This window comes from Bufo gargarizans, chromosome 5 (genome assembly GCF_014858855.1).
Source record: "Bufo gargarizans isolate SCDJY-AF-19 chromosome 5, ASM1485885v1, whole genome shotgun sequence".
Lineage (NCBI taxonomy): Eukaryota > Metazoa > Chordata > Amphibia > Anura > Bufonidae > Bufo > Bufo gargarizans.
The window spans coordinates 73,297,322-73,322,704 of NC_058084.1; the positions used below are offsets into that span (position 1 = coordinate 73,297,322).

Consider the following 25,383-nt stretch of genomic DNA (forward strand, 5'->3'; position numbering starts at 1 on the left):
CCCTATTGACAAAAGTTGGGAGGTATGAAAACCTTTTAGATAAATCATCCGCCCCTTTAAATGTCATCTCAGGTAAATGCCCGCATATTCAGTAATAATGTGCGCGCGATAACTACAAGACCCGCTGCCGTCATCTCCACACGTGACTCCAGCCGTGTCTCCGCCCACTCTCTAGCGCCCAAGATACTACAATTCCCGGCATGCTTCACTGCTATCAGCTTCCGTTTCCGGTGTGAGGCGTGCGAATTGTGGGATTTGTAGTTCTTACCCTATTCAGCGGCGCTGTGAGCGAGCAGTATGGCGGTCGCCAAGGGCATAGACCTGGTGCTGAAGTCAGTGAAGAGCATCAATGTCCGCATGTGTCCCTTTCAGCCCGAGGTGCGGTCCACCAGGTGAGTTTAGAGGACTGTCCTCACCCTGCGTCACGGCTCTGCTGCGATTTTCTTTCTCATACATGGATGTCTCAGGAAATTTATCAGCAGTGCCTGTAATTCACAGAAAAGGGAGCATTTTGCAGCCAGCCTTAGAAAAAAAAACCGGGGAGGGGGTTCTAGGGGAGAATCTTACTAGTTGCTATGACTGCAATAGTTTTGAACTCCCCCTCCCTTGTTTTGCATGCAGCAGTTTCAGCCAGGGACCCCCTTCCCCACATAATGTCCATTTGCCTTTGGAACCCCCCAATTTAAGGGTGGCCGTTAGTTTTTTCATAACTGCCTTCCAGAATTTTTTTTATTTTTCCGTACGAAGGCTTGTTTGTTTTTTTCCATGGGACGCCTTCTAATTTTTAAGACACAATTTATTGTACCATATAATGTATTCAAAATGTTGTGTTGTGTGCAATTAAAAAACTTCCTCAATATGGCATTTTTTGTGTTCAGGTTTTATGGCGTTCGCTGTGCAGTTAAAAGGATGATGACCTTATTTTGGGGACAGTATCATTATGGGGATGCCAGGTTTATATCATTTTTATGTTTTACTACAGAAAATTGCTTTAAGTCGCCGTGTTCTGGCGCTCGTACTCCTTTTTTTTTTTCTTTTTTTTTATCTTTCTATAGACAGAGCTGTAGGGGGTGTCTTGATTTTTGCGGGTTCAGCTGTTGTTTATTGTAATATTTCAGATATTTCCAGAAGCAGCATTACTAATTTTGTTTTAAAGGGGTTATCCAAGTTATGAAAAAAAAAACTTTTATAAAACTCATCAGTACTTACATATACAGGAGTTATGCAGGATTTAGGAAAAAAATAATAATAATACACTTTTGCATAGTTCTGTTCTGGCCCCTTTGTTTACATGCAGCAGCAGAGCTGGGGGGGGGGGGGGGGGCGCATGTAACAACACTCAGTGAGCTTTCCCTCATAAATATTTGTTGGCTATCTGCCCATCCCCCGGCACTGCAGTGCTTGCTCTGCATTTACCTACCTGCGTGTGGTTTTTGTTGCGCTGTCTTTTTTTCCTGGGATCACACCGGCGCGTTCCCTCACAGGTGCCGGCCAGCAGCTTACACTATGGGAGAGAGGCAGGGCAAGGGGCAGGCACACATATGGGATATGCTTGTACAAGAGACATAGGCAGCGAGAAGCTAGAAGGTGATGTCGCAGATCACATGACCTGCAGCACCGTGGGCAAAACGATACCCCACACAAACATAAATCGAGGGGGTTGTGGCCTGGGCATGCAGCCATGAAGACGCACAGCGCTGAGCTCCCGGACCCTGGGCCTCTCCAACTTATCTGTTTAATGGTCAACCGGACACTACCAGCTTAAAAAAAGGATGGTCAGATGATCGGGGCGCTGGGGCTCCTCTTTCTTGGCCTCAGAACCTCAAATAGCGTGCTATTTCAGCCAGACCTTGACCGCAGAGCGCCAGGCTGCAGGATCCAAGATGGCACCGACTGCAGAACGGGAAGCCACGAGAACAGCGCTGCCGAGCTCCGCTCCTCATGGAGGACCCTCAGTCTGAGAACAGCTGCCTCCACAGCTCCCACCGTCTGCCACAACAACACCACAGCCCCTCTCCTCCATGTCACAGGGAGACTTACCACTGATGGACACAAGCATAGCGACAGGCCTGGTGAGTGACACTCCACCTGCGCGCTTCCCAGCCCCTCCAGCACCAGTGTCCAGCAAATCACCACATTCCATGCTGCCATTGCCCAGAGATAAAGCTGAAGACCTATTACTCCAGCTGGAAGACAGGCTTTAAACAGACACATACTACTACAAGTGGACGACCAAGAAAACAGAGGTTGACGCAACAACATCAAACTATGTGGGATTCCAGAGGAGGTGCCTGCCTCTGATCTGCGTAAAGTGGTTACCTGCATCTTCAACTCTGTCCTAGATAGACCTCCAGATGCCCAAATAGAACTCCCGAGTCCGTAGAGTGTTAGGTTCAAGACGCCAAGACAACCCAGCCCCTAGAGATGTTTTATGCAGGGTTCACTATTTCAGGGAAAAAGAGCAAATCCTACAACTGGCATGGAGACAGGGCCCCACAATGTTTGCGGGGAACCAAATCCAACTTCTGTCAGATGTGTCGAGGCGAACCCTGCTAATGAGACACACCCTCAAACCTATCCTACAATTGATCACAGAAGGAGGAGCCACCTACAGATGGGGACACCTTTTTTATCTAATTATCCGCAAGGATTCTCCTTCACTCTGCACTCTCCAAACCAAACGGAGGACTTGGCTCGGTTTCTGGACATCCCTACCCTCTCTCTGCCAGACCGGCTGGATGTCCCTATTTCCATGCCTCAACCAGCCTCCCCTCCCTTGCACACCAGCGAGAAGTTGCCACGCAGACTCCCCTGAGGAACACAGCCCCCCGGAACAGGAGGCACGCATGGAAACTGTCCCGACGGCCATGGAAAGTGGCTGATCACGTTAGTCCAAAGTTTTGATGCCACCTATGATAAAGATCCCAAATAAGCTGGGAACTGCTTTACTTACTAAGAGAGCGGGAAACTACTTGTCTCCCCTCTTGTCTTACAACACTAGATCCAAACTGGATCTAGTGTTGTAAGAGGGCTCATGCTGTCTTATGCTATCCAGTCCAGGGAAGGGATGGCAACTCAATTTGCTCCCCCCCTCCCCACATAGTTACACAACTCTTGGTTGGCTCATTTTTGGTCTCTCCGAGATTTGCTAAGTGGTGTTTACTCCACAAGTTTTAGTATTTGTTATTCTACCCACTCTGGACTAGCTGCTTTGGGTATTTATCTGATAAAGCCACCCTATAGCGTTCTCCATAACACTCTACCCCCGTGTGTCCTCTTCCCCATCCTCTCGTTTTCCTCCCTAACCACCCCCCTTTCTTATTTTCCCTCTTTCTCTTTTCTCTCTCTCTCTCTCTCTCCCCCTTGCCAAATAGACTGGAATTATGTCTGCCATCAACTTTGCATCCATCAACGCCAATAGGTTGAATACACCAGAGAAAATATCCTCCGACTCTTACTGGAGTAAGAACGTACAAATTGCATTCATACAGGAAACACATTTGTGCAAGGCAGCGCTACCTCTCTTAAGATCACCCAAATACCCAGACTCTTACCATAGCTGTTACTCAGTTTCGAAGTCAAGGGGAGTAAGCATACTAATCTCTAGAACCACCCCATGGGAATTGATAGATGCCCAGATGGTAATGGTAGAGATCTATTTGTAAAGGGCCGTCTAGCGGGTCAACTCTATACTCTAGCAAATGTATACCTACCCAATACCAACCAATACAAGGCATTACTGGGAATCCCATCAAGACTAGACAGTTTTACAGAGGGTGTGCTCTTGGTCAGGGGGGACTTAAATGTCGCCTTGGACCCTCTGGTGGACGTATCTAGAGGGGCCTCGCACATGGCCTACTCTTATCTACATCGTATCAAACGCCTTCTACACTCTCATCAGTTGGTGGATGTATGGAGGGCAGTTAATCTGGATTTTCGAGATTATACCCATTATTCCGCTGCAAGAGATGTATACTCTAGGTTAGACTACTTTCTAATATGGAATTCAGCGGTATCACTCCTTGACTCCACCTCAGTTGATTCTATGACCTTCTCTGATCACGCTATGCTCCATCCTTCTCTGAGATTTTCCCTCCCAGCACCTAAGTCCTGGCAGTGGCGACTGAATGAGTCCCCGATACAGAACTTCGTAATCTCTCAGGACATCCATACGGTTCTCTCATGTTACTTTGAAGAAAACCAGGTGGATAACGATTCTCCCCTCACAGTCTGGGCTGCTCACAAATGTGTGGTCAGGGGGCGCTCATGGAGCGCATGGAGCCAGATGAAAGAACGAGAGAGCAGAGGAAATCTCCCAGCTTCTGGCTGAGGTCTCTCGTCTGGAGCTGGTTCACAAACGGCCACATACCCAGGCTTCTCACACAGCCTTGTTTATAGCCCTGGGGGAAACTTAAGGAAAAACTAGACATACACACCAAATCCCTGCTAAACAGGGGCAGATGATTTTTTTTTGAATACGGTAACAAATGTAGTAGGACTCTAGCTTGATCATTGCGAGAACAGAGAGCGAAAAACTATGTCCCACTGATTGCCAATTCCAAGGGCCACCACCTGAATGATCCAGATAAGATAACAGAAGCTTTTTCCCAATACTACCAGTCCTTGTATAATCTGCCTTGCTCTAACTCAGCTAGCCCCTCCATAACACTAGCCATGCGCAAATACCTATCTGACTCGGGTCTCCCGAAAATCCCACAAGATGCTCTTGAGGAATTAGACAGGCCCATCTCGGAAGAGGAATTAACAGAAGCCTTAAAAACTATGCAACCCAGTAAAGCCCCTGGTCCAGACGGACTACCGGCATCTTATTATAAGAAATACTTACCTCTCCTACAGGCCCCGCTCACTAATGCACTGAATATAATAGCAACAGGGACTTCTCTACCTAGAGATATGACTCACGCACATATCACAGTCATACATAAAGAGGGAAAGGATTAAGCAGCCTGTGCAAATTATCGCCCTATCTCATTGCTTAATGTAGACCTCTAGTTGTTTGCAAAGATCTTGGCCATGCGCCTAGTCCCTTTGCTGTCAAACCTGATTCACTCTGATCAAGTCGGCTTTATCCCATCTAGAGAAGCTATGGATAATACTCCGAAAGTGCTGAACCCGATTCGCCATGCTTAATTACAACGCGCCTCTTTCTGCCTTTTATCGACAGATGCTGAAAAGGCGTTTGATAGGGTGGGCTGGTAGTGGTCATTTGAGGTCTTAAACCATGTAGGGATAGCTGGCTCTATGATGGCTTGGATCCGTTCTCTCTATACCTGCCCCTCTGCTGTGACGAAAGTGAATGGGGTCCTATTGTCCACCTTTGAAATACGAAACGGGACCCGACAGGGTTGCCCACTTCCCCTCCCCCCCTTAATTTTTGTGCTTTCACTGGACCCGCTACTTCGAACAGTCCAGTCAAACCCTAATATTACAGGCCTCTAAGTGGGGGGCAGGAATATAAAGTGGCGGCATACGCAGATGACTTGATGTTCATAATTACTAAGCCCATGGCCTCTTTCCAAAACCTGATCACTGAGTTTAACACGTACCAGGTAATAACCAATCTAAAAATTAACTTTAAAAAATCAGAAGCATTTAATATTTCTTTGGCAAGCTCTCTAGAATCCAGTCTAGCGGCCTCTTTTTCTCTTTTCAATGGACGGTGGAAGCGGTCAAATATCTGGGAATATGGATTCCAAGAGACCTGAGAGAGGTCTATAGCAAGAATTTTGCCCCTCTGCTAGGTCAGATTAGGGGGATCTAAATAAATGGTCGAAGGGCCTGTACACATGGTTTGGCTGTTGTGCCATTTTTAAGATGAATGTTCTCCCTCGTCTGCTATATCTATTTCAGACACTCCCAGTAAAACTTGGGATTTAGATTGTTATTGGTGCACCAAAAGCAACACATGTGAAGAAAGCCTTGAAGTGCAAACGGCGGTGATAACCTGGATAGGAAACCATGCATTTTGAATGGTGATATTTCGTTTGTGAATACCCAAACCAGCTGAAGTTGTTTTGTAGAGGACCCGTTCTCTGCTCCATCTCCCAAAGGAGCGGAGGGGCCTGGGGATTCCGGATCTCCGAAAATATTATGCTACCATGCTTCAGCGTGTTTTGGACTGGTGTCGCCACGCTCCTTTTAAGCAATGGGTGACCATTGAACAGCGCTGCTCACGGGCCCCTCTGGAGCTCTTACCTTGGGCGATGGTGGAGACCCCGACAGCACTCTCCACCCACCCCACCACAGGCCCTACCCTCCTCCAATTTCACAAATATGCTAACGTGAGCGGGATCTCGCCCACACCTTCCCCTTTATGTCCAGTCCTGGGACACCTGGAATTCCAAGTTAGCTGTTTCTCGGGCCCCTTTTTGCATTGGCGTTTCAGTAGAAAATGTCGATGGCTTACACATTCTGAATTACTGGAGCTATCGGACCCTTGTGCCCTGGGACAGTGGAGAGCTAGACAAATATCTCATTTCCTCTCCTCTATCCCCGAGTTACGACAGGCCTCTTACCCCTTTCGAAAAGGCATGCATAGGCTCAGGTGTATACCGACAATCCATGTCTGAGTTCTATAAGGCATTGGTAGTGCCTCATCCGGACTTCCGCCCTCCAAATATTGACAAATGGAGCTCTGATCTTGGAGTGGACATCCACCTCGACCAGTGGCCAAAATTGTATCATCTCACGCATAAATCCTCAATTGCTAGTAAATTCCAGGAAGCAAGTTACAATATACTGTCTAGATGGTACTATGTTCCGACTCGTCTTCAGAAAATGTTTCCATCTGCATCTCCACTGTGTGCTAGCGTTGTGAATCGGCGCAAGGCTCTCTGATCCACATCTTCTGGCATTGCAGTAAAATTAGCCAATTCTGTGAGTTGGTGCATAGGACCATAGCCTAACTCTTTTCCTTTCCCATACCAAACACCCCGGGCTTCTTTCTGTTACTCCTCTCGGACCTATCCAGCCATTTACTTAATAAATCAATCCTGCGTCACCTAGTTTGTGCAGCCAGGGCCTTCATCCTAGCTAGATGGAAATCACCCTCCCCACCCTCTATAGACCTCTGGGTCTACAAGTTAGAGGATATTCAGAGAAATGGAGGAACTTACAGCTCTATTGAAAAACACCAACGAGGCATTCAATTCTGGATGAATGTCGTGGTTTGTAGTTCAGAACACCCCTGGAATACCAGGCTTTATTGGTCTAAGAGGAATCTCTTTCTCTTTTTTCTCTCTTTCTTTCTCTTTCTTTCTCTCTCTCTCTTTCTTTCTCTCTTCTTTCTCTGTCTCTCACTCTCTCTCTCTCTCCTTAAGGAGAGTCTTTCACGCCGATTGACTATATTAACCTATTAACACACTTATGTCCACGGCATCCACCCTATTAAAACTGTTCTTACCGTTAGTTCCCTGCGAGCATCATTCATCCAAAAAACACTTTTATTCCGATGACCGCGATATCGGCGCGTGCGCACTGACTGACCACAGTCTGGCCGGGGCATCACAGTTTACTGTGCGCATGCGCCGGCACCGGCCTAACTTACGTTCTTGCCGTGATCGCAGCATCACGGCAAGAACGTAAGTTAGGCCCGGGCCAGCGCATGCGCACAGTAAACTGTGATGCCCCGGCCAGACTGTGGTCATTCAATGCGCACGCGCCGATATCGCGGTCATCGTCGCATGCGCGGGATTACGTACAGTAGGAGGAAAGATAGAGAAGAGACCAAGTACATGCACCGCATTTCCCGACTTGTGGATCCATTCACTTGAATGATGCAGGGTGCACACGGCCGTGCCAATATATTGCGGGCCCGCTGTTTGCATGTGTGCATGAGCCCCTAGGAAGATGACCGCAATGGCGTGGAGTACCAGAGTGTGTGCTGGAGAAAAGTGGTGAGTATCTCTTATTTTGGTATATTAGCACATATACAGGGGCTGCACAGGTTTTTATTTAACTCGGAGAACCCCTTTAGGAGAAAATCCCCTTTTGGCTGGATTCATGCATAGGTTTTTAGTGGTGTTTCCTGCACTTAAGCATTTTTAGTGACTTTTTTGCTGGGAAAACACCACTTCCAGACATTAACAGAAAGTCCATTGGACAGATGAGATGCAGGACGCTAGGTAGGGTTGCATCGGGTATCGAATTTTGTACCAGTATCGATTCGATAACGGGATTTGCCATTACTGCGCATCCTAGTATCAGAGAACATGGAGCACGCTGGTCTCGGCGTGCGCCATGTTCCCTCAGCAGCACAGGGGAGAAGGAGTCACTCTCCCCCTCCCCCCTGTTCCGCTGCCACCAATGATGATAACTAAACCATTAATATAAATACAGGAGGCGGGTGCTGGCGGCAGAATCATATACCTGGCACCCGAGGGGTTAACTGCCGCTGATCGCAGCTCCCTGTCATAGAGATCGGGTGCCAGGTATATTATTCTGCCGCCAGCACCCGCCTCCTGTATTTGTATTAATGGTTTAAAATCATTGGTGGCCCAGTATTAAATCATTGGTGGTGCAGTGGTAGTTGTGATCGGAGCCCCAGCAGTGAAATGGCGGGGCTCCGATCAATTACCATGGCAGCCAGGACACTACTGAAGCCCTGGCTGCCATGGTAAGCTAACCCAAAAACAAAACCAATAACCCCAAAGAAAAGTGGGAGACACATATATGAAATATATGTAATTTATTAAGACATGATCACATAACAAACAATATATGAGACATAAGGCACAAGTGTACAGGAGGGGGGGGGGGGGGGAGACCTCATGTGAGGAGGTCAGATACAACCTCTCTCCCAAACACCCAGCTGGCAGGGAAAAAGATGTCAGAGCCCTAGGTACAGTACAGACCAAAAGTTTGGACACACCTCCTCATTCAAAGAGTTTTCTTTATTTTCATGACTATGAAGGCATCAAAACTATGAATTAACACATGTGGAATTATATACATAACAAACAAGTGTGAAACAACTGAGAATATGTCATATTCTAGGTTCTTCAAAGTAGCCACCTTTTGCTTTGATTACTGCTTTCGACACTCTTGGCATTCTCTTGATGAGCTTCAAGAGGTAATCCCCTGAAATGGTCTTCCAACAGTCTTGAAGGAGTTTCCAGAGATGCTTACCACTTGTCGGCCCTTTTGTCTTCACTCTGCGGTCCAGCTCACCCCAAACCATCTCGATTGGGCTCAGGTCCGGTGACTGTGAAGGCCATGTCATCTGGCGCAGCACCCCATCACTCTCCTTCATGGTCAAATAGGCCTTACTTTCAAAGTTTTCCCAATTTTTCGGCTGACTGACTGACCTTCATTTCTTAAAGTAATGATGGCCACTCGTTTTTCTTTACTTGGCTGCTTTTTTTCTTGCCATAATACAAATTCTAACAGTCTATTCAGTAGGACTATCAGCTGTGTATCCACCTGACTTCTCCTCAACGCCACTGATGGTCCCAACCCCATCTATAAGGCAAGAAATCCCACTTATTAAACCTGACAGGACACACCTGTGAAGTGAAAACCATTTCAGGTGACTACCTCTTGAAGCTCATCAAGAGAATGCCAAGAGTGTGCAAAGCAGTAATCAAAGCAAAAGGTGGCTACTTTGAAGAACCTAGCATATGACATATTTTCAGTTGTTTCACACTTGTTTGTTATGTATATAATTCCACATGTGTTAATTCATAGTTTTGATGCCTTCAGTGTGAATCTACAATTTTCATAGTCATGAAAATAAAGAAAACTCTTTGAATGAGAAGGTGTGTCCAAACTTTTGGTCTGTACTGTATACATCAGCATGAAAATTGTGAGAACTGTAGGTTCACTCAAAGTAACAAGTACTGGTATGTATGTTGCATGCACAGAAAGATAAATGAAAAAATTTGCAAATAGCACAAGGCAAACTAGCCCACCCAAAGACCAGGGATGGCCGCATAAGGTATGCACATAGCCATTGAACTGTAAAATACAGACAGAGGCAAGTGTGCCAAGTGCAGGTGGTAATAAAGATATGAAAAGAAATGTAACAACTAACTGAACAAAACAACAGAACATGTATTACCCATGATATGCTGGACCCAGATCGTGTGACCAAAAGCTGCACCTCGACGTACGTTTCACCTGGAGAGGCTTCCTCCGGACTTCAGAGTGCTTCCGTGGGGTTCAATGCCTTCGTTCCGCACCGCAGCTCCTGATTTCGGACCCATTCAAGTTAATGGGTCAAAATCCTGCTGTTTGCGGGCCACAATACGGCCACGACCGGGCAGCAGCCGTGTGCATGAGGCCTAAAAGTCAAAAACTGAGAAGTGTTTTAGCTACTTGTAGGTGTTGAAAATGCTGGATCATAAAGTTGATTCCCCTGAATTGTTATTTTTCTTTATGCACATAATGTGTGTCTGGCTGAGGCAAGGTGTGAACTTGGCCCTGATATACTTACGTGTGCTTATGTGTTTGCAGGGAGTTTTTGGAAGCTATCAACAGCAAGAAAATCCGCACAACCAATACAAACTGTGAAATAAATGCTGATGTGAGGCATGACGGCTCAGAGCCGGTAGCAGACATCCTGTTTGGTAAGTAGACCGTTCCTCCTTCCACTGCATTTACCCATCCAAGCCCCGTCAGATCTGCCGGTGCTGGCCCTATCCCCTGACCTAGCACCTCTTCCCAGCAGTGGTCAAGTCAGATCTCATGGGAGAAAGTCCTGCAATGCTCCCCAAGGGTACGTTCAAATAGGACATGACTTCAATAGAAAAGGTGGATTTGCTGTGGACTCAAAATGGATTTAAAGGGAACTTGTCATGTTGAACCTGGTGTCTGAGCTGCAGGCAGCATGTTATAGAGCAGGAGGAGCTGAGTAGATTTTAGGAGGAGTTTTGTAGTAAAAGATTCAGTAAAATTTGTATTTTATACATTTAAATTCATACTCATTTTGGTTTTTTGAGGTCAAGGAGGCGGTCCTATCAGTGACTGACATCAAGGAGGCGGTCCTATCAGTGACTGACATCAAGGAGGCGGTCCTATCAGTGACTGACATCTATCTCTGTATACACAGTTATAAAGGGATTAACGTCAGTCACTGATGGGACGGCCTCCTTGACGTCAGTCACTGATGGGACCGCCTCCTTGACGTCAGTCACTGATGGGACCGCCTCCTTGACGTCAGTCACTGATGGGACCGCCTCCTTGACGTCAGTCACTGATGGGACCGCCTCCTTGACGTCAGTCACTGATGGGACCGCCTCCTTGACGTCAGTCACTGATGGGACCGCCTCCTTGACGTCAGTCACTGATGGGACCGCCTCCTTGACGTCAGTCACTGATGGGACCGCCTCCTTGACGTCAGTCACTGATGGGACCGCCTCCTTGACGTCAGTCACTGATGGGACCGCCTCCTTGACGTCAGTCACTGATGGGACCGCCTCCTTGACGTCAGTCACTGATGGGACCGCCTCCTTGACGTCAGTCACTGATGGGACCGCCTCCTTGACGTCACTGATGGGACCGCCTCCTTGACGTCAGTCACTGATGGGACCGCCTCCTTGACGTCAGTCACTGATGGGACCGCCTCCTTGACGTCAGTCACTGATGGGACCGCCTCCTTGACGTCAGTCACTGATGGGACCGCCTCCTTGACGTCAGTCACTGATGGGACCGCCTCCTTGACTTCAAAGCCCAGAATGAGCAGGAATTTAAATGGATAATGTTTTACAGAATTTTCCCCACAAAACTACATATCAATCTGCTCTGCTCCTCCTGCTCTATAACATACTGCCTGCAGCTCAGACACCATGTTCAATTTGACCCCTTTAACAATATGGGTGCCTTCACACATGGCCTATATTGATGCAGGAACTCCAGCAAGTGAAAATGAGTTCCAGTCATCTGCAGTTTTTTTTTCGGCAGCAAACACATGGGTTTCCACAAGCTCCACTCATGTGAATAGAACTGATTTTCAGCAGCAAACATTTTCTGTAACAAAATCTGCCATGGGTGAAGACGGCCTCCAATTTGCTTCACTGGTCAGTTTCAGTCAGTCCTATGGAGATGAATGAGCATGCTCCACCTGTCTTTCCATTGCCATTGTTGTGATGGGTGGTGACGCACACTGATGAAATAAACCCTTGTCCTGAGCATAGGAGATGATTTGCTACAGCTGGATCACCCCTTTAATAGTGAGGCTACATTCTTAGAGCCATATGGAGAAACGATTAAAGTGGCTTTCCCACTTGTCTGTTTGCTAGGACGCCTGCCGATCACAAGAACGTGGGTTTTTTGTCCACCATTGTCCATGCATGCCAATTTTCCATTCATTATCTATGGGACTGACGAATATAGCCGACTGCTGTAATCCGCTATCTCCATCAGTCATTAGTGATGTAATGGAGTGTCAGCGTGTCAGCGCGCATGCACAGTAGGAGGCATGAGACCCACATTTTCTTGATCAGCAGTGAGACCGCAGAAATCAGACACTAAGTACACTATGAGGGAGATTTATGAAACTGGTGTAAAGTAGAACTGGCATAAGTGCCCATAACAACCAATCAGATTCCACCTTTAATTTAGCAAAGGAGATATGAAAGGAGGAATCTGATTGGTTGCTGTGGGCAACTAAGCTAATTGTACTTTACACCAGTTTGATTAATCCCCCCCTATGTCTCTGGGAAAATCACTTTAAGGCCTCATGCACGCGACCGTTGTGTGCATCCGTGGCCGTTGTGCCGTTTTCCGTTTTCTTTCGCGGACCCATTGACTTTCAATGGGTCCGTGGAAAAATCGGAAAATGCACCGTTTTGCAGCCGAGGCCGTGATCCGTGTATCCTGTCCGTCAAAAAAATATGACCTTTTTGACGGACAACGGTTCACGGACTCATTCAAGTCAATGGGTCCGTGAAAGAACACGGATGCACACAAGATTGGCATCCGTGTCCGTGATCCGTGGCCGTAGGTTGCTTTCATACAGACGGATCCGAAGATCCGTCTGCATAAAAGCTTTTTCAGATCTAAGTTTTCACTTCGTGAAAACTCATATCCGACAGTATATTCTAACACAGAAGCGTTCCCATGGTGATGGGGACGCTTCTAGTTAGAATACACTACAAACTTTGTACAAGACTGCCCCCTGCTGCCTGGCAGCACCCGATCTCTTACAGGGGGATATGATAGCACAATTAACCCCTCAGGTGCGGCACCGGAAGGGGTTAATTGTACTATCATATTCCCCTGTAAGAGATCAGGGCTGCCAGGCAGCAGGGGGCAAACCCCCCCCCCCTCCCCAGTTTGAATATCGTTGGTGGCACAGTGTGCGCCCACCATCGGGCCCCCCCTTCCTCCCTCTATTGTTAGAAATCGTTGGTGGCACAGTGTGCGCCCCCCATCGGGCCCCCCTCCCTCCCTCTATTGTAATAAATCGTTGGTGGCACAGTGTGCGCCCACCATTGGCCCCCCTCTCTCTATAGCAGTAACAACATTGGTGGCAGTGTGCGGCCTCCCATCTCCCCCCCCCCCGATCATTGGTGGCAGCGTGGTTCCGATCGGAGTCCCAGTTTAATCGCTGGGGCTCCGATCGGTAACCATGGCAACCAGGACGCCACTGCAGTCCTGGTTGCCATGGTTACTTAGCAATAGTACAATAGTAGAAGATTCATAGTTACCTGCTTGCTGCTGTGATGTCTGTGTCCGGCCGGGAGCTCCACCTACTGGTAAGTGACAGGTCTGTGTGGCGCATTGCTAAAGAACTGTCACTTACCAGTAGGAGGAGCTCCCGGCCGGTCACAGACATCGCAGCAGCAAGCAGGTAAGTATGAATCTTCTACTATTGTACTAAACTGGGACTCCGATCGGAACTACGCTGCCACCAATGATCGGGGGGGGGGGGGGAGATGGGAGGCCGCACACTGCCACCAATGTTGTTACTGCTATAGAGGGAGGGGGGGCGATGGTGGGCGCACACTGTGCCACCAACGATTTATTACAATAGAGGGATGGAAGGGGGGGGCGATGGGGGGCGCACACTGTGCCACCAACGATTTATTACAATAGAGGGAGGGAGGGGCGGGGGGGCGATGGTGGGCGCACACTGTGCCACCAACGATTTATTACAATAGAGGGAGGGAGGGGGGGCGATGGTGGGCGCACACTGTGCCACCAACGATATTCAAACTGGGGAGGGGGGGGGGTCTGCCCCCTGCTGCCTGGCAGCCCTGATCTCTTACAGGGGGATATGATAGTACAATTAACCCCTTCAGGTGCGGCACCTGAGGAGTTAATTGTGCTGATCACGGCCCCCTGTAAGAGATCGGGTGCTGCCAGGCAGCAGGGGCAGTCATGTACACAGTTTGTAGTATATTCTAACTAGAAGCGTCCCCATCACCATGGGAACGCCTCTGTGTTAGAATATACTGTCGGAAATGAGTTTAACGATGTAGCTCATATCCGACAGTATATTCTAACATAGAGGCGTTCCCATGGTGATGGGGACGCTTCAAGTTATGTTCGGGTGTCCGCCTGGCCGTGCGGAGGCAAGCGGATCCGTCCAGACTTATAATGTAAGTCAATGGGGACGGATCCGTTTGAAGATGACACACTGTGGCTCAATTTTCAAACGGATCCGTCCCCATTGACTTTCAATGTAAAGTCTGGACGGATCCGTCTGAGGCTACTTTCACACTTAGAAATGTTTTAACAATATAATGCAGACGGATCCGCTCTGAACGGAGCCACCGTCTGCATTATATGAACGCAAGTGTGAAAGTAAAGGGACTCCTGACTTTACATTGAAAGTCAATGGGGACGGATCCGTTTGCAATTGCACCATATTGTGTCAACGTCAAACGGATCCGTCCCCATTGACTTGCATTGTAATTCAGGACGGATCCGTTTGGCTCCGCACGGCCAGCCGGACACCAAAACGACTTTTTTTTCATGTCTGTGGATCCTCCAAAAATCAAGGAAGACCCACGGATGAAAAAACGGTCACGGATCACGGACCCCGTTTTTGCGGACCGTGAAAAAAAACTGTTGTGTGCATGAGGCCTAAAGAGAACTTGTCGGCATAAAATGTAGTGTAATCTGCAGGCAGCTTGTTATAGAGCAGGAGGAGCTGAGCAGATTCATATGTAGTTTTGTTGGAAGTTATTCATTTAAATCTCAGTTGTACACAGGAGCGGTCTTATCAGTGACGCTTAGCACTCCCTGCATAAATCCCCATACATGCCGACGTGCTTGTTTTGCGGTCTGCACATTTTTTTGGGGCGGAGCTATTTATTTCAGAAGGTCTGTGGTCTATATATCGCTGACATATTTTTTTCTTTTTACAGAATGGACATATGTCCATTCCAAAAAAAGACAGGACATGTCCTATACTTGGCCAGATAATGCAGACTGCAAACCCGTTGAAGTCAATGAGTCTGCAAAAACTGCGGATGCAACATTGATGGTATCTGTAGGCATGAGGCCCACGTACTGTATCATAGTAATTTATGATAGTTTGTATCTCAGGGATCAGCAACCTTCGGGACTTCAGCTGCTGTGAAACTACAACTCCCAGCATGCTCACTTACTCAGCGGTCCTTGTAAGTCCCATAAAAGTGAAAGGAGGATTCTGGGAGTTGTTGTTTCAGAACGGCTGGAGTGCCGGAGGTTGCTGATCCCTGTTCTATCTGATTGCGTCTCTCTTGTACTGGACTGTGAGTTTATGTACGAAAGATCTGCGATCAGATGTGAACTGACTGCATCATAAAACAGTATGGTTTGTGTCAGGAGAGCTGTGGTCGGCCCAGGAGCTCGGCCAGACACACGGACCGCGTTTCCCGGACCAAGAACAAGCCTAAGGGACCATTCCTCTTATTTTGTGACATCTATCTTTCATAAGTCTCCGTCCACATCTGGGATACTAGGACACTTTAAAAAAATGTTCGATACCTGTAAATTGTATTTTCTTTATCTAAAAAAAAAAATATATAAAAATTATGGAAATAAAAATGTGTATATGATATATATAGTGCTCCAGACAAAAAAAATGACCAGGAGCCATTGGCTCCTAAACTAAAAAATTTATTAAATTAATTTAAAAAAAGGTCTTTGAGATGATGAGACGTAGGTCACAGTAGTGAGCCATCTCTACATATAGGAGAAAACAGCACCACATACCTCTCACATCCAGTGACATCTTCTGGGGGACAAGGTGACTAAAAATGGCGAATTGCGCCATTCTAGGTAACCCTGACTCCGTTCATATTAAGTGCAGGGAGCCGGTGGTCGTGTCCCCTCACTATTATAGGGTTTTCAGGTGTCGCACAGTCTTAGGTACGTGGGCATGCAATTGTCTACCATTGAGACCCTTGCATGTGCATAGCAGTCAGGGAGAGCTCTTAGGGTTTTATAGGGCTAACCTATATGCTCCTTAGTTTGGGATCAAGCCAGTCGGTCGTTTGTTTTTAAGTTTCAGCTATCTGCAACTTCATCTGTGACATTATAAACCACCCCAACAATCTGGTTAAACAGGTCCAGGATCAGAGGAAGCGGATATGGGTCACGAATCGTGATACGGTTGAGCTCCCTGAAATCCAGACAAGGTCTTAAAGAAGCATCTTTTTTCTTAACAGCTTGGAGCCATTTACATCCCCTTGGGCACTTTATTTTGTTGAATGACAGGTAAGTAATATCGTTTTTTAGGCAAAATGAGCTTACAGATTTCAGTTATAAGACCACATTAGCAATCACTAAAGCTCCCTGAACATAACCATATTTTTATCTGTAGGGGGTAAAAACTGGTGACAGAATCCCTTTAACCACTTCAGCCCCGCTAGGTGAAACCCCCTTCATGACCAGAGCACATTTTTACACTTCGGCACTACACTCCTTTCACCGTTTATTGCTCGGTCATGCAACTTACCACCCAAATGAATTTTACCTCCTTTTCTTCTCACTAATGGAGCTTTCATTTGGTGGTATTTTATTGCTGCTGACATTTTTACTTTTTTTGTTATTAATCAAAATGTAACGATTTTTTTGCAAAAAAATGACATTTTTCACTTTCAGCTGTAAAATTTTGCAAAAAAAACGACATCCATATATAAATTTTTCGCCAAATTTATTGTTCTACATGTCTTTGATAAAAAAAAATGTTTGGGCAAAAAAAAAAAATGGTTTGGGTAAAAGTTATAGCATTTACAAACTATGGTACAAAAATGTGAATTTCCGCTTTTTGAAACAGCTCTGACTTTCTGAGCACCTGTCATGATTCCTGAGGTTCTACAATGCCCAAACAGTAGAAAATCCCCACAAATGACCCCATTTCGGAAAGTAGACACCCTAAGGTATTCGCTGATGGGCATAGTGAGTTCATAGAACTTTTTATTTTTTGTCACAAGTTAGCGGAAAATGATGATGATTTTTATTTTTTTTATTTTTTTTTACAAAGTCTCATATTCCACTAACTTGCGACAAAAAATAAAAAATTCTAGGAACTCGCCATGCCCCTCACGGAATACCTTGGGGTGTCTTCTTTCCAAAATGGGGTCACTTGTGGCGTAGTTATACTGCCCTGGCAATTTAGGGGCCCAAATGTGTGAGAAGAACTTTGCAATCAAAATGTGTAAAAAATGACCGGTGAAATCCAAAAGGTGCACTTTGGAATATGTGCCCCTTTGCCCACCTTGGCAGCAAAAAAGTGTGACACATCTGGTATCGCTGTACTCAAGAGAAGTTGGGGAATGTGTTTTGGGGTGTCATTTTACATATACCCATGCTGGGTGAGAAAAATATCTTGGTCAAATGCCAACTTTGTATAAAAAAATGGGAAAAGTGGTCTTTTGCCAAGATATTTCTCTCATCCAGCATGGGTGTATGTAAAATGACACCCCAAAACACATTCCCCAACTTCTCCTGAGTACGGCGATACCAGATGTGTCACACTTTTTTGCTGCCAAGGTGGGCAAAGGGGCACATATTCCAAAGTGCACCTTTCAGATTTTGCAGGCCATTTTTTACACATTTTGATTGCAAGGTACTTCTCACACATTTGGGCCCCTAAATTGCCAGGGCAGTATAACTACACCACAAGTGACCCCATTTTGGAAAGAAGACACCCCAAGGTATTCCGTGAGGGGCATGGCGAGTTCCTAGAATCTTTTATTTTTTGTCACAAGTTAGCGGAAAATGATGATTTTTTTTCTTCTCTTTTTTCCTTACAAAGTCTCATATTCCACTAACTTGCGACAAAAAATAAAAAATTCTAGGAACTCACCATGCCCCTCACGGAATACCTTGGGGTGTCTTCTTTCCAAAATGGGGTCACTTGTGGGGTAGTTATACTGCTCTGGCAATTTAGGGGCCCAAATGTGTGAGAAGAACTTTGCAATCAAAATCTGTAAAAAATGGCCTGCAAAATCTGAAAGGTGCACTTTGGAATATGTGCCCCTTTGCCCACCTTGGCAGCAAAAAAGTGTAACACATCTGGTATCGCCGTACTCAGGAGAAGTTGGGGAATGTGTTTTGGGGTGTCATTTTACATATACCCATGCTGGATGAGAGAAATATCTTGGCAAAAGACAACTTTTCCCATTTTTTTATACAAAGTTGGCATTTGACCAAGATATTTTTCTCACCCAGCATGGGTATATGTAAAATGACACCCCAAAACACATTCCCCAACTTCTCCTGAGTACGGCGATACCAGATGTGTGACACTTTTTTGCTGCCAAGGTGGGCAAAGGGGCACATATTCCAAAGTGCACCTTTCGGATTTCACCGGTCATTTTTTAAACATTTTGATTGCAAAGTTCTTCTCACACATTTGGGCCCCTAAGTTGCCAGGGCAGTATAACTACCCCACAAGTGACCCCATTTTGGAAAGAAGACACCCCAAGGTATTCTGTGAGGGGCATGGCGAGTTCCTAGAATTTTTTTTTTTTTTGTCGCAAGTTAGTGGAATATGAGACTTTGTAAGGAAAAAAGAAAAAAAAAGAAAAATCATCATTATCCGCTAACTTGTGACAAAAAATAAAAAATTCTAGGAACTCGCCGTGCCCCTCACGGAATACCTTGGGGTGTCTTCTTTCCAAAATGGGGTCACTTGTGGCGTAGTTATACTGCCCTGGCAATTTAGGGGCCCAAATGTGTAAGAAGTACCTTGCAATCAAAATCTGTAAAAAATGGCCTGTGAAATCCGAAAGGTGCACTTTGGAATGTGTGCCCCTTTGCCCACCTTGGCTGCAAAAAAGTGTCACACATCTGGTATCGCCGTACTCAGGAGACGTTGGGGAATGTGTTTTGGGGTGCCATTTTACATATAACCATGCTGGGTGAGAGAAATATCTTGGCAAAAGACAACTTTTCCTATTTTTTTTATACAAAGTTGGCATTTGACCAAGATATTTCTCTCACCCAGTATGGGTATATGTAAAATGACACCCCAAAACACATTCCCCAACTTCTCCTGAGTACGGCGATACCAGATGTGTGACACTTTTTTGCAGCCTAGATGCGCAAAGGGGCCCAAATTCCTTTTAGGAGGGCATTTTTAGACATTTGGATCCCAGACTTCTTCTCACACTTTCGGGCCCCTAAAAAGCCAGGGCAGTATAAATACCCCACATGTGACCCCACTTTGGAAAGAAGACACCCCAAGGTATTCAATGAGGGGCCTGGCGAGTTCCTAGAAATTTTTTATTTTTTGCATAAGTTAGCGGAAATTGATTTTTTTTTGTTTTTTTCTCACAAAGTCTCACTTTCCGCTAACTTAGGACAAAAATTTCAATCTTTCATGGACTCAATATGCCCCTCAGCGAATACCTTGGGGTGTCTTCTTTCCGAAATGGGGTCACATGTGGGGTATTTATACTGCCCTGGCTTTTTAGGGGCCCTAAAGCGTGAGAAGAAGTCTGGAATATAAATGTCTAAAAATGTTTACGCATTTGGATTCCGTGAGGGGTACGGCGAGTTCATGGGAGATTTTATTTTTTGACACAAGTTAGTAGAATATGAGACTTAGTAAGAAAAAACAAGAAACAAAAAAAAAATTTCCGCTAACTTGTGCCAAAAAAAATGTCTGAATGGAGCCTTACAGGGGGGGGTGATCAATGACAGGGGGGTGATCAATGACAGGGGGGTGATCAATGACAGGGGGGTAATCACCCATATAGACTCCCGGATCACCCCCCTGTCATTGATCACCCCCCTGGTAAGGCTCCATTCAGACGTCCGTATAATTTTTACGGATCCATGGATCGGATCCGCAAAACACATGCGGACGTCTGAATGGAGCCTTACAGGGGGGTTATCAATGACAGAGGGTGATCAGGGTGATCACCCCCCTGTCACTGATCACCCCCCCTGTAAGGCTCCATTCAGACATCCGCATGATTTTTTACGGATCCATGGATACATGGATCGGATCCACAAAAAACATGCGGATGTCTGAATGGAGCCTTACAGGGGGGTTATCAATGACAGGGGGTGATCAGGGTGATCACCCCCCTGTCACTGATCACCCCCCCTGTAAGGCTCCATTCAGACATCCGCATGATTTTTTACGAATCCATGGATACATGGATCGGATCCACAAAAAACATGCGGACGTCTGAATGGAGCCTTACAGGGGGGTTATCAATGACAGGGGGTGATCAGGGTGATCACCTCCCTGTCACTGATCACCCCCCCTGTAAGGCTCCATTCAGACATCCGCATGATTTTTTACGGATCCATGGATACATGGATCGGATCCACAAAAAACATGCGGACGTCTGAATGGAGCCTTACAGGGGGGTTATCAATGACAGGGCGGTGATCAATGACAGGGGGGTGATCAGGGAGTTTATATGGGGTGATCATGGGTGATCAGGGGTTTATAAGGGGTTAATAAGTGACGGGGGGGGGGGTGTAGTGTAGTGTAGTGTGGTGTTTGGTGCGACTGTACTGACCTACCTGAGTCCTCTGGTGGTCGATCCTAACAAAAGGGACCACCAGAGGACCAGGTAGGAGGTATATTAGACGCTGTTATGAAAACAGCGTCTAATATACCTGTTAGGGGTTAAAAAATTCGGATCTCCAGCCTGCCAGCGAACGATCGCCGCTGGCATGCTGGAGATCCACTCGCTTACCTTCCGTTCCTGTGAGCGCGCGCGCCTGTGAGCGCGCGTTCACAGGAAATCTCGCGTCTCGCGAGATGACGCATATATGCGTGACTGTGCGCCAGCCTGCCACCTCCGGAACGCACATGTGCGTTAGGCGGTCAGGAGGTGGTTAAGGACACAGCCTTGTTTCACCTTAACCCTTTCACGACCGCAATCTGTATATATACGTGATAGCTGCACATACCCCGTGCAGCTACCACGTATATACAGGTCCATCAATATTAAAACAATAAAAGGGTTGAACTACTTCAGTTGGTGTGTAATGAATCTAAAATATATGAAAGTCTAATGTTTATCAGTACATTACAGAAAATAATGAACTTTATCACAATATGCTAATTTTTTTAGAAGGACCTGTATACGTTCTGGCAGCTCTTTAATCCAAGCGCTGTAAAGCGCTTGGATTAAAGCTTCTGCCCCTGCACTGCTGCTGTCACGGACAGCATACAGTGCAGTAATGCCGGCAAGGGACCAATCAGAGTGGCCCCTTGCCGGCAATCGATCCGATTGGTTAGTCTGTGCAGACTAACCAATCGGATCGCGGCAGTGTTAAAATGCCGGTTTCATGCTCTGATCTGCGCTCTGCAGATCAGAGCATGAAATCAGGTAATTGTGTCCTCGAGTAATACACCCCCCCCCCCCCCGCCGATCTGTGCCCCCGATCTGTGGCTGTGCCCCCCCTTGTGCCGCCTGCAGCTCAACTCCTAGCTGCCGTGATGCGGTACGCCCCCTCCCCGCCCCATGCAGTCATTTTGTAGCCTCCCCGATCTCCCCCCTTTCCAGCGCTGCCCCCCGATCCCCCTGCTGTGTGCGATGGCTGCGGCTCCATTACTGAGCCGCCGCCATCAGCAGAGAGTGTCAGCTCTATGCTGACACTCTCCTGTAACCCCATAGATGCCGCGGTTGCGGCATCCATGAGGTTAACAGAGGGAGGGAGCTCCCTCTCTCAACCATCGGGGCTGCAGCGCTGTGATTGCAGCACCCGGTGGTTGCCATGGCAACCGGACGCTTTGCAAAAGCGTCCTGTTGCCATGGGAAGGTGTCCAGTGCTGCCACCTACAGGATATCTGGAAGTATTATACTTTGGAATGCAAGAGCATTGCAAAGTATAGTACAACTATCAGCCCCACTGGATCTTGAAGATCCAAGAGGGAACTGATGTGAAAATAATAAAAGTAAAAATAAATAAATAAATAAAAATGTAAATTAAAAAAAGAAATTGCCTTTTCCTATAAAAAATGAAAAAATAAAATACACATATTAGGTGTCAGCGCGTCCGTAACGACCACCTCGATAAATATATCACATGATAGACCCCGTCCGATAAACACCATAAAAATTCAATAAAAAAAACTGTGCCAAAAAAGCCAAACCAGAAGTGGAGCCTCCACAGACATGAGGTAGAAGGGAAAGATCTGCTCCTGTTCTGTGTTTAGAGTTGCTCCTGGTTTTGGCTCACAAATCACTGACTAAACACTGAAGTGTGAACGAGGCCTAAAGGGGGCACATACCTTCACATAGCAAGATGGAGGAGTGGGATGCAGGAAAGTCCTCAAATGCCTTGGGTGCAGCTGAAAATAACTGTACTGAACTACTGCAGAGGGCCGGGTGTGTCCCTTCTTCTGCTTCAACTGAGCGCAAGCTCTGTGTCTGGTCACTGCGCAGGCCAATGACTGTGATGGGGGCACATATAAGCATTACTACTCTGAAGGGGACACATCTGAACAATATTTCTGTAAAGGGGGCACATGTGAGTTTCATTACTGTGAAGAGGGCACATGTGAACATTATTACTGTCAGTGGGCCACTGCCAGCCCAAGCACAGACCACAATTAACAGTTTCACTCCAACCAAGATCACCTTTGGCCAACAATGACAAACAACTACTAATGCCATGTACTGCCAGACCCCATGACAGTCCACTGGCCCTTCATGACAACTCTCCTTATTAACTGCCATACAGTCGCAGCCCTCCTGACACTGTGCTCGCACACACACCACTGCCGACATTAAGAGCCAGCCCTCCATACAGCCTGATACACGGCACAGCCGATGCAATCACTTCCCCAACATGGCAACTTGTAACCCCAGCCCAGCACTAACAGGAACAACAGCGGTGAAAAAGGTCTGCTCACGAAATGCTGCATAGTAAGATATCTTTACACTCACATTGGTCCCCTGATGTCCCTCCAGGGTTAGAATGAGGATGCGAGGAGTGAGGAGTTTATGAACTGCGCCACTGCAGCCGCCCCTGGCAGCGTGTGTTGCCAGCACCCGGGGCGAACCTAGTATGGCGCCCCCTAACTTTTGTGCATGCGCCTTTTTATAGAATGACGCCCCACAGGCATACCAAGACCAATATTACCACAAATACTATAAAAGAGACATATACCGCAATTTATTGCAGATCTCATAAAATACAGGGTTCCATATGGCTTACAATGTAAGTCAATGGGGACGGATCCGTTTGACATTGACACAATATGGTGCAATTTCAAACGGATCCGTCCCCCATTGACTTTCAATGTAAAGTCTGGACGGATTTGTCTGACTACAAATTGGACTTAGACTTTTTTCTTAAATATAATGCAGACGGATCCATTCTGAACGGATACCATCGTTTGCATTATAGGAGCGGATCCGTCTGTGCAGATACCAGACGGATCCGCTCCGAACGCAAGTGTGAAAGTAGCCGTCTAGACATGAGGTGAAGAGGAAGCTGATAGCCAAACAGCAGGTATGCAGTGAAGTGCCATGAGAGCCAGGCAGGCCATGCAGGTGGCAGTCAGGGTGCTGGTGAAGGGTGACCAGACACCAGAGACAGTACTGACTCTAGGATGCCATCTTCTGCCCATACCAGCCCAGCCCCAGGGTAGGCCTGGTATAGAGATGGGCAGATGGCATCCCAGAGGCAGTACTGTCTCAGTGCCTCTCTACCATTATCCTGCCACATCAGTACCATGAATGCCAGCCACCTATTTGGCCTGGCAGAGCTCTGGCACTTCACTCATTGATTTATTACCATTTTTATTGCATGCCCAGACAGTGGTGCACACTGTAAACCCACCAGCCACCATCCCCCCACACACAGACTCAGGGAGGGAGGTCATCATGGTGACATGGCAACCCAACTTAATCACTAGTGACACTAACTCAGCCTCAGTGGTGTGGGGCAGCAGCTGCCTGGCTCCCCCTCTGGCCTCTACCTCTGCTCTGTAGTCTGGACTCTTCTAGGCTCACTGGCTCAGGGCTCACTCAGGGCCGGCTGACTGGTCAGTCACTGACTGACTCAACAGTTCTCTGAGAGCTCTGCTGGTGTCTGCTGGCTCTGGCTCCCGCGCTCCGCACTGTGTTTCCCACCTGGAAAGTGGGCGGAGCCGGAGGGAGCCAGGCCAGCCTAATGATTGCCTATCCCGACGCCGACCCTATGTATGTACAATATAATGATTATATTAACAGTAACTAACCCGGCCAGTAGTGCGCCGCGACCGCACTCAAACAGCTCTCTGCATCTCTGGCCGTTGCGCAGAGCCCGGCACTCAACGTATAGCCTTTAGCAGCCGGCGCCGGAGTATTCCTACTTCAGCTTCTTCAACTACGAGCAAGCTCCGCCTGCTGTCAAAGAGCAAGCCCGTTCATACTGTTTCGCGGGCCGGACGTGGCCCGCGGGCCGTAGGTTGGGCACCACTGAGCTAGAGCAATATGATCCGGGTCATCATATATCTGCCCCATGGCTACCAAAAATTCATCCACCGATCGGAGGGGCCGTGCCCCCACCGGCAGCAAAAAGGCCAAGACTGAGTGTTATCCCTGAGCAGCGAGATGATGATCCCCACCCTCTGCTCCTCATCACCAGAGGAATGGGGAAGTCGGCGGAAATGGAGTTTGCAAGCCTCTCTAAAGCGAACAAAATTCTCACTACCCCCGGAGAACGTATCCGGAAGCGAGATCTTAGGCTTGGAACAAACTCTTTGAACGCCACCAGAATCGGTCACCTGAAACTGAGACACTGAGTTTTATGGAAATCTGCTACCTCCAGCGAAAGACCTTACATGCGGTCAATCAAGGCTGAAACCGGATCCATGCTTAACCACTTCAGCCCCGCTAGCTAAAACCCCCTTCATGACCAGGCCACTTTTTACACTTCTGCACTACACTACTTTCACCGTTTATCGCTCGGTCATGCAACTTACCACCCAAATGAATTTTACCTCCTTTTCTTCTCACTAATAGA

The 25,383-nt window shown here is 47.1% G+C and overlaps 1 protein-coding gene across 1 annotated transcript in view; it reads left to right on the top strand.

The window, feature by feature from the left end:
* The first annotated feature begins 241 nt into the window (after window positions 1–241).
* The window catches only part of MRPL53 (mitochondrial ribosomal protein L53), a 90,476-nt gene continuing 65,334 nt past the window's right edge, over window positions 242–25,383 (top strand). Inside the window, exons 1-2 of the mRNA XM_044295228.1 lie at window positions 242–392; window positions 10,474–10,586. Coding sequence (XP_044151163.1) covers window positions 298–392; window positions 10,474–10,586 — 208 coding nt within the window. The 5' untranslated portion in view covers window positions 242–297. The remainder of the gene's footprint in view (window positions 393–10,473; window positions 10,587–25,383) is intronic.